We start from the raw sequence: 8,969 nt of genomic DNA, 5'->3' as shown, positions 1-8,969 counted from the left end.
CTTTACTCCCTCTGCAGCCAAAAGGCTGAATCCTGCCACAGCTGAGTGGGAGGGAGGCTGTCACCTGCGAGGCAGGGACTGGTGTTGGGGGAAAGGATCTTGTCTTTCATCGCCTCCTCGGCTCTCCCACATAGGATGCTTTTTGCTTGCAGCCAGCCAGCCGCCTCCACAGGAGCACCGCAGCAGGCAGCTGCTCTGCAGGACAAGGCAGCGAGCGCAGGCGGCTCCGGGTAAGGCCTCTTTCACGTTTCGGCTGTCCTCCATGGGTGAGGTTTCCTGCAGAAAGCAGCTGTGTGGGTGAGATGGGGGAATGGGGAGAGCTGGTAGCCAGCAGGGTTCACTTTGGTCTGGGACCTCTGGGAAGGCAGCCCTGGGAGGGTAACTGGGAGGGAAGGCAGCCCTGAAGGATCATCAGGCTCTTGCCTATTTGATCACGTGGAACAGCCAAGCTTTAAACGTAAAGAAGTGCCAAGCAGGATAACGTCTGTGCGCCTCCCCCTGAACTGTGACACTGCTGTGCATCACTCGTGTGTCTGTGCCCATGCAGGCAGCCGGTCCCCTGGCTCAGCACCGCGAAACGAGCCTCAGCTCACCTGTCGGAGCCTGCGAAGGGGGATCCCTCCAGAGACGCCAGCACCCTGGGTGCGTTTCGTGTGGCTGGGTGGTTTGGGCAGCAGTATGCTGCCATTGCAGGGTCCCCCTGCCCTGCAAAAAAAAAAAAAAAGGGCGGGAGCCACAGCATCGCCCTCAGCCATGTGAACGCTGCCTAGGCTTTGACCAGCCGTTGTCGGAGTGGGCTGCCAAGCTGCAGGATCCCACTGTCCCCGTTTCGTGGCGTGGTGGGGACATGGTGCTGGGGCATGTTGAGCTCCACAGTGCTGCCTTTGGGGTATCAGAGGGCTGCAAGGGACTTGCTCTTTCTGAGCAATGGGTGGGCGTAAGTTCTTGCTGTCCCTTCTCTCTCCCCCTTCCCTCCTGCTGCTCCCACACTCGTCCCACTAGCTCTGTGTGCTGGAAGACCCCCTGCTGCCCTGGGCTGAGGCTGTGCACTGGCTCAGAGGCCACTGAAAGAAGCTTAGGGCACCCAGCTGCCTCCCTAGGTGATGGGGATGGAGGAGGAGCCGTGCTTTGCCCCCAGGCTTGCTCTGCAGAGCGGAGTCCCACCATCGTGGGTGGGGTGGGGTAGGGGTGCGGGTACGGACAAGCCTGTCTGACCCTCTGTCCCCGTCACCAGCTGCTGGAGCGGAGCAGGACCCTTCTCGCTCTGCCCAGGAGACCCAGGCCCTCGTCCTTCTGGGAGGGGATGGTTCCCATTGCCATGTCTGAATCGTGGACTTGTTCAATTTTCAGTCCCCACAGCCTTGTTCCCAGGAGAGCAGGAGGCGCAGGGCCCTGCCCCGCTTGCTCAGGTAGGTCTGCTGGTCCCATGTCCCCAAGAGATGCGGGGTCGCAAGCCCTCCCCTGCTGACTTGCTGGCATCCAACTCTGTCCGTGCTCCCTTGGTAGGAGGAAGGTTTTGCCCTGCTTTGCATCTCTGGGAGCCCGTGTTCATGGAGGCAAAGTGTTTAGAGAGCCCCAAGATGCCACAAGTTGTATTTATCAGGCCAAAGCTTGTGTACTATGGATGCTGTGTAAATCATGTGCGTTTATAACCCTGCATTGCCTGAGCAGCATTTACATAGTTCCCCAGGCATATATATATTATATTAATTAGACAACAGACGCTCCAGTCGATAAAGGACTTTTTTTTCAGCTGGTTTTCCCCAGTATGGTGGTGAAGATGCTCTGAGATTGTTTCTAGACAATTGAGGGGGAAGTAGAGCCTTTGACAGAGAGGGCAGCTCTTGCTTGGTGTTTGAAGCCTCCATTTCTCATGTGGCAGGGCCTCCTCGCCCTGCCCTGGTGGCAGGACGCACGCTGTCTCCCAGAGGACTCATGGTCTTATCCTTGAGCGTGTCCCCAGAGAAGGAAGAGTCCAGCATGCTTGTGTCTGGGGTCGGGGCTGCTGAGCGTCACCTGGGGAGAAGGGACCCAGGCCAGCAGTGGGGTTGGGCTGGAGAAGGGTAGAGGAGGGACTGCGGTAGGCTGGGGATGGATCACCATTCCCAGGCTAGGAGGAGACGTTCTCCCCAGGGCTTTACTTCCCTGAGAGCATCGCTGTGTCTCCGCAGGTTACCACACCCAGGGCACATCTCCAGGCTGCCCCACAGCTGCAGGTGAGGCATGTGCCTTCCTTTGGGGGCTGATGGCCACACCACAAAGCCACTGATCCTGAAGGGCCTCGATCTTCTCTCTCCATCCCGGTAGGCAGAGACCCCAGCCCTGGGCTTGCTGCATGAGAGGGGAGGGGGGGCCCAGCTCTATGAGGATGCATCAGGCTGTCGGGCAGCGCTGCTCAGCGCCCAGGCCCGTGTGACAGAGCTGGAGAGCCAGGTGAGCCCCATCGTCTGCTGGATGGGGGACCACGGGTGTCCCAGGGGGAGGAGAAGGGGCCATGTCCGCTCCAAACAGCATCAGGGTGATAGGGGAGAGAGAAGAAACCTCCCGGTGCAGAGATGCCCACAGCCACCAAGTGCTGCTGTGGGAGCTCTGTCCCCAGGGCGGCACAAGGACCTTCTCCCCGGGTGCCCGGCAGGTCCGGACGCTGGAGCTGGAGCGGACACAGCACAAACTGTTGCTGGAGAGGCTCCAGCAGCGGCACCAGGAGGACCTGGATCTCCTCGAGAGCGCCCACAGGTACCAGGCTCTCTCCTGTGCTCCCCTCCTCTGTCAGATCCTTACCTACGGCTCTGTCCATCTCCCCTGGGATGGGAGTGCTGGGGCACTTCCCAAATCCATCCCTGGGGCGGGCAGGCACAGAGCTATGTTGATGTGGACCTGGCAGGGGCAGAGAGCAGCCCCACGGGTGACCCGAGGTGGGGGTCCACTCTCACCAACACTGTCCCATGGGTGACAAGGAGGAGGGGCCGGTCCCATTGCCAGCACGTCCCCAACCAGGGCACCGCAGGAGGGTTCAGGGCTCAGGCTGCGGAGAGTCTGCGTGTTTCCCCATGCACACAGTGACACCAATCTGCTCCTAAATCCCTGTGTGCACTTTGGGTGGAGAGTGCTGGGTATTGCCATGAAAGCAACACTTCTTCCTTGCCGTGACTGGGCAGGAGCCGGGTGAAGGTGGTGGAGGAAACCTACAGGCAGCGGGAGGAGAGGCTGCGGCGGGAGAAGGAGCAGCTGGCAGCTCAGCTGCTGTCGCAGAGCCAGGACGCAGAGCAGGCACGGGCAGAGCTGCTGGCGCAGCACCAGCAGCGCCTGGCTGCGCTGGAGCAGCAGAACGCGCTGGAGCTGGAGCGGCTGCAAGAGCTGCAGAGGTGAGAGTGGCACGAGCGGCACCCATGGGGCTAATTTCCCTTTTTTGGCAAAGGAACCAGGGAACAGGGACATGGTGAAAGGAGAAATCAGACTTCAGAAGCACTGGGTTGCGGGCAGCTCAGTGGCTTTTGGAATGGGGATTTGCTTTGCAGGGAGATCTGGCTGGAGACATCATTTCAGAGTGAATGCATTGTATTTTGAAAGATGCTGAACCCAGTGTTTTATCTCCCCCAAATCCCTTTTATTCAGGTCAGTGAGTCGCTGATGTCCACATGGTTTGGGTCAATGAGAAATCAGTTTTTGGTAGAGAAGCCCATAACCCCCAAATGTGGTCTATCCCAAATGTGGATGCCTGTCAGTGGGATGCCCCGTGGCAGACTGCCATGCCAGCTCAGCTCCTGGGTCCTGGTTGTCAGCCCCACGACCAAGCCTCTTCCACGGTGCCTGTCACGAGGAGCACTGGTTTCTAGCAGCCTGTGGTGGGCTCCTTCCCCGTGTCCCACAGGGCGTCTGTCCAGGAGATGCGCAAAGACCACGAAGAGCAGCTCCAGCGGCTGAAGCGGCTGAAAGACCAAGAGATCGATGCGGTGACCAGCGCCACTTCACACACCAGGTACCGACGGCCAGCATCGTATCCCCACAATAGTCCCTGGCTGTGGTGTTCCCTGTCCTACGGGGAACCAGCCTCGCACCATGGCAGCAGGGGCCATCCCCTCTCCCACCCACTGCCTCCAGGGATGCTGAGCTGTTTAATATCCATCAGTACTCCCCTAAGCAGCAGCTACATCTTCCTACAGCTCTGCTATGACCCAGAGAGGTTTGGGGCAGGGCTGCTCAGCCTTTGGCCCACCACACATCCCCCTCTCCATTGCGGTGAGATGAAATGTGTCCCACAGGGGTGAGCTTCCCCTCGCTCCTCTCCACAGGTCTCTGAACGGCGTGATCGAGCAGATGGAGAGGTTCTCCAGCGACCTGCACGACCTCTCGCACAAGGTGGAGGCCACGCACCACACCACCTCCCAGGAGCTGGCCATGGGGGCACAGCAGCGGGACAAGCAGCTCAAGGGTACGTCTGCCATTCCTCTGCGCCGAAATGGCTGTGGGGTCCCCGCTGGGGCTGGGGACACCCAGAAAACAGGGAGAAGTTGCCCCGAGTCAACCAGAGGCTGGGAGCCGAGGCTGGCAAAGCCTTGCCTGCCTTGGTCACTGGACATCTGAGGGTCTCCCCTTTACAAAACAGTGTCCTGGGGATGTGCAGAAGGTGATGAGCACAAACGCATGCAGTGTCTCCATGAATATGGAGAGGGGGGCTTCCCACGTCATGCTGCTCATGGCCCTGCTGCTGCCTCTTCCCAGTGCTCCAGGACAGGCTGTCACAGCAGCAGAGGGACATGGAGGAGGAGCGGAGCCGACTCCAGGAGGTGATCGCTAAAATGGAGGCCAGGCTGGGAGAGCAGACTCGGCTGCTGGAGCAGGTGAGCCCACGCTGTGTCCTCTGCCCAGGTCAGCCCTCCTGTCTGTGTATGGGGCGTATGTCTTGCCCATTGGAGGTCCCTGGCCTGGAGCCTGTGAATGGCAACTCTCTCTCCTCTGTGACCGAACGCAGGAGCGATGGAGGGCGACGGCAGAGCAATCCAAAGTGGAATCGCTGCAGCACTCACTGGAGGAGCAGCGGCGAGTCACGACCCAGCAGCTCTCTATGGAGCGAGCAGAGCTGGAGAGGGCGAAGGTGAGGTGGGGCAGATATCTCCAGGTGCTTTTCACATGTCCCGTGAGTCTGACCGGGGCTGCACTGCGGTGTGTGGTGGGCGAAAGAACTGGGTGCTGGGCTGCAGCATCCTTCCTCTGCCTCCTCAGTCCTACACCCGGTTGCACGGTGAATTGCAATCAGACCAACCCTCTGGCACGTGGATGCAAGAGGCTGCTGTGTGCATGCATGATGCATGCCGGTTCTCAAGGAGCGTGGGGCCAGAGTTCTCCATGCAGGGTTTGCGCCAGGCACCATGGGCTTGAACCAGCCTCTAGATGTTGCGTGGGGTTTAGTGGCAGAGATGGGTTAAAGGAGAAAAATCCTATGGCAAATGGGACTTAGTGCTTTCTCTCTCCCTCTCTTGTGATGCTCTCCAGAGCGCTTTGCTGGAGGAGCAGAAGTCAGTGATGCAGAAGTGCTTGGAGGAGCGACGGAAGCTGGCGGCTGAGTGGGCTGAATTTCACACCCGGCAGCAGCTGAACAAGGAGCGGATGGAGCGCGAGATGGACCGAGCCCTGCAGATGGACTCCCAGAGAGAGAGCACCATCATGAGCCTGGCCAAGGTACCGCAGCGGAGCCCCTTCCCGTGGCCTCCGGCACCGCCTGGCAGGCTCACAGATGGGTCCTGCCCACAGGGGAGAAGTTCAGAGCTGCCTTCAGGTGTTTAAGACAGAGACGTCACTCGGGGTGGTGAGAATCAGGCTGTTCCAGGAACAGTCTCCACTAGCCTGTTTGAGATGTTGACTAGAGCATCAGTCACCTCTGCCTCTCCCCTTTACCTCTGAGGAGTTTGGGCAGCCAGACCAGGCGCAGCCGCCTCCATTGTAAGTCTGGTGAGAGGAAAGGGTTAGGCAAAACCTCCCCGTGCCATGGGGGCATGTCCAGAGCCAGTTCTGCTCCCCCCTGGGCTGTCCAGACAGACAGTGCAGCAGAGCTGCATTTTTAAGGGCTACCAGGGTGGAAAATAACCATTCAGGCTGGATATTTCCACTGCTGACAAACTGCCGTGCCTTGAGCATGTTTTAGGGTGTGCAACATGGTGAGGGACCCTGTCCTTTCTGGGGAAGGAGTGTGTGTGTATGTGTGTGTGTCTGTACAATCCCAGCTCTGCCAGCCCTGGTCCCCCAGGGTGGGTGGATGAGAGCACTGCTTGAGCCCCTGGTTTTGTTGCTGTGCACCCCAAACTGGCATACACGAGGAGCTCAACAGGGCTGATCTCCCCCATCACTTCGGACGACTTGAGATAGTGTCCAGGACAGGGCAGGTAATGCATTTGTTTCTCCCATGCCCATCCTAGGAGCAGGCAGAGCTGAAGATCCGGGGCCGCGAGCTGAAAGCCAAGGAGGAGCAGCTGGTGAGGGACAGGGAGCTGCTGGACGAGGCCTGGCAGGAGCTGAGGCTGGAGAAGGAGAAGGTGAACGGGGCCGCACTGCGCATCCGGCAGCGGGAGGAGGAGATTAAAAGCATGACCAAGGTAAGCAGAGCATCTGCGCTGCAGTTCACAGCCGTACACGGGCCAGCAGCAAAGCTGGGGTTTCACACCCCTCCTGAAGTCATGAATCCTAATCCTGTCTGGGGAGGGGAATAAGGGGATGCACAAAGGAGCCCTGCTCCAGGGCAGCGAGGGTTCTTGTCCCCAGCCTCCCCAGCCGCTCTGCCTCGCAGCTCTCATCCCAGAAGTACGAGGAAGGGGAGCGAGCCCTGCAGGAGGCATGCAGGATGGAGTCTGAGCACCAGACCAAGCTGCAAGTCATGCAGCAGCACCTGGAGCAGCTGAAGCAGCAGGAACAGCGTCTGCAACAGGTAAATACCCCCTCGCCTTCCCTTCTCGGTCTGGGGCTGCCGTGCCAAGGACCTGAACCTTTGCCAACAGCTTCTCTCTCTCTTTGTCTCCTGGGGACGGGGCAGGAGCGGCTGAGCATGGCTCACCAGAGGAGACAGCTTGAACAGCTTCGTGAGGAGCTGCCCAACAACCCCGTGATGCTGCTGACCACAGACCAGGACCTCAGTGCCCCCACGAAAGGCCTCTCCAGCACACTGTGTAAGGCTTCCTGCATGCTGCTGATGGGAAGGGACATGCTGGGGGGCAGCTGCACTTGTATTCCACTTCTCGGGAGGCTTGGGATGTTCCTGGGGGCTGTTTTAGTTCCCCTGTATATAAACCTCATATGTGAGTTGGTGTTGGCCTTGTCATCCTCTGAAGGAGCTCAGCGGAGCTCTCTGAGCCAGGGCAGTGCTATGAGGGAGTAGAGGGGGCAGGAAGGGAGAGGTAGGTGGGTTAAAGCCCGTTTGCACTGGGAGGCTGCGGAGGACCCTGCTGCAGGGGCGTGCAGGCAGCAAACAAAAGGGATGCTCTGCTGTCTCCATCTGCAGTTCCTCTAACAGTGGCGGCACCACGCGCTCGGGATCTCATTCCAGGCTTTCCGCCTCCCGTCAGGGCGCTCCCTCGGCACAGCCCTGGGGGTAGCAGGGAAACCCTGGCCATGGCCGGCCCCACTGAGCTCTACGCCAAACTGCTGCTGCTGAAACACAGGGCCCAGCAGGTGAGGCAGTGGGGAGACTGGGGCTGGAAGGGGCTTTGAACCAGCTGGGTGGGAGCAGGGCTGGGTAAAGCCTGATTCGGGCCTGATAGCCACAGGCTGGCGTGTCTCCTCAGATCATTACTGAGCCACAGGGCTGGGCTGGGCTGGGAGGGCTTGCAGAAGCCATGGGCACCTAGAGGAGGGATACCAGAAGAAAGGACGGGTGGATCCTTACAGCTTGTCTCAGGTTGGCTCAATGTCCAACCTGGGATAGACATCGTCCTTGGCTCAGTTGGGTTGCCCCTCTCCTCACCCTATCACTGGGAGGGAGAATCCAGCTCTGCTGGACTCTGGCTTCATGATGTCCAACACCTTTCCCATCAGCCCCCTGCTTCCCTGCTGGGTCCTTCCCCAGGCGGGGATGCTCTTTGAGGCTTCCTCTGTGGGTCTCGCTCAGAGTGTGAGGTTATGGGCTCTGGAGGGGAGCCCATACACCCCAGGGGTACCACAGATGGGTGCCTGCCCCCTGCTCACTGCGTGAAGGAGGGTTTGGGATACTTCCCTCGCTCATGAGTAACACCCTGGACTGTGACCCTGTTTCTGTGGCATTCTGATATCCATCCCATCCATCCCTCTCTTCTCAGGACCGTGATTTCTTAGAAGATGAGCAATTCTTCCTGGAGACCCTGAAGAAAGCGTCCTACAACACTTCATCTCTGTCAGACTGAGGAGGTGGCATCCCCACGCACTGCCCAAGGGACGGCTGTGTCCGTCCTCGCGGGAGGCTGCTGTGCCCTCCACATGGGGGAGGAAAACAAACAATAAATAATCCCCCTCTGAGCTGAGGAACTGTCCTTCTCTTTAAAAACAGTCTCGGAGTGTTCGGAGTGTGAAATCCATCCCTACGGGCTGTGAAGCCACAGTTTCTCTGGCCTCCATCCCTCAGGGCGAGTGCCCCGGCAGGCCCTGCCGGGAGGCAGTTGCCTTCGTGGGGGTGGGTTCAGCTGGCCGTGCTGCTGGCTCTGGGACAGGAGCTGCCTGCTGCTGGGCTGTGACAACCAAAGCGCGGGGGGGATCGCGGAGGTTGGGCCGAGCTGCAAGGCCCGGACCCTGGCGCACCTCTGCCGAGGTTCACCAGCACCCCCAGGGTGTTCCACAGCTCACGGGCAACTCCAGCTTTTTCGGCCTTTTTCTGAAGAAACCTGGCTGTTGTGCTGGGCTTCACCTCCCCTCACTGCTGCCCCGGGGTGACAGCAGGGCCACGCCGCTCCTTTCAGCGGGACCTGCCCCGGGGACGGTGGAGCAAGCGCGGAGATGGGGAGGGGTAGCCC

General features: G+C 59.7%; 1 protein-coding gene across 1 annotated transcript in view; it reads left to right on the top strand.

Annotated features, from left to right (window-relative positions):
- The window catches only part of FBF1 (Fas (TNFRSF6) binding factor 1), a gene marked incomplete at its 5' end in the record, with an annotated part of 9,042 nt that extends 676 nt beyond the window's left edge, over positions 1-8,366 (top strand). The window contains 17 exons of the mRNA XM_009587664.1: positions 153-230; positions 548-642; positions 1,351-1,409; positions 2,172-2,216; positions 2,308-2,433; positions 2,636-2,736; positions 3,159-3,365; positions 3,872-3,979; positions 4,293-4,432; positions 4,723-4,841; positions 4,973-5,095; positions 5,494-5,679; positions 6,414-6,590; positions 6,782-6,919; positions 7,025-7,157; positions 7,535-7,659; positions 8,283-8,366. Coding sequence (XP_009585959.1) covers positions 153-230; positions 548-642; positions 1,351-1,409; positions 2,172-2,216; positions 2,308-2,433; positions 2,636-2,736; positions 3,159-3,365; positions 3,872-3,979; positions 4,293-4,432; positions 4,723-4,841; positions 4,973-5,095; positions 5,494-5,679; positions 6,414-6,590; positions 6,782-6,919; positions 7,025-7,157; positions 7,535-7,659; positions 8,283-8,366 — 2,044 coding nt within the window. The remainder of the gene's footprint in view (positions 1-152; positions 231-547; positions 643-1,350; positions 1,410-2,171; positions 2,217-2,307; positions 2,434-2,635; positions 2,737-3,158; positions 3,366-3,871; positions 3,980-4,292; positions 4,433-4,722; positions 4,842-4,972; positions 5,096-5,493; positions 5,680-6,413; positions 6,591-6,781; positions 6,920-7,024; positions 7,158-7,534; positions 7,660-8,282) is intronic.
- Between the last annotated feature and the right edge of the window lie 603 nt (positions 8,367-8,969).

This window comes from Fulmarus glacialis, unplaced genomic scaffold (genome assembly GCF_000690835.1).
Source record: "Fulmarus glacialis isolate BGI_N327 unplaced genomic scaffold, ASM69083v1 scaffold38761, whole genome shotgun sequence".
Lineage (NCBI taxonomy): Eukaryota > Metazoa > Chordata > Aves > Procellariiformes > Procellariidae > Fulmarus > Fulmarus glacialis.
This window is presented reverse-complemented; position numbering and strand designations above follow the sequence as displayed.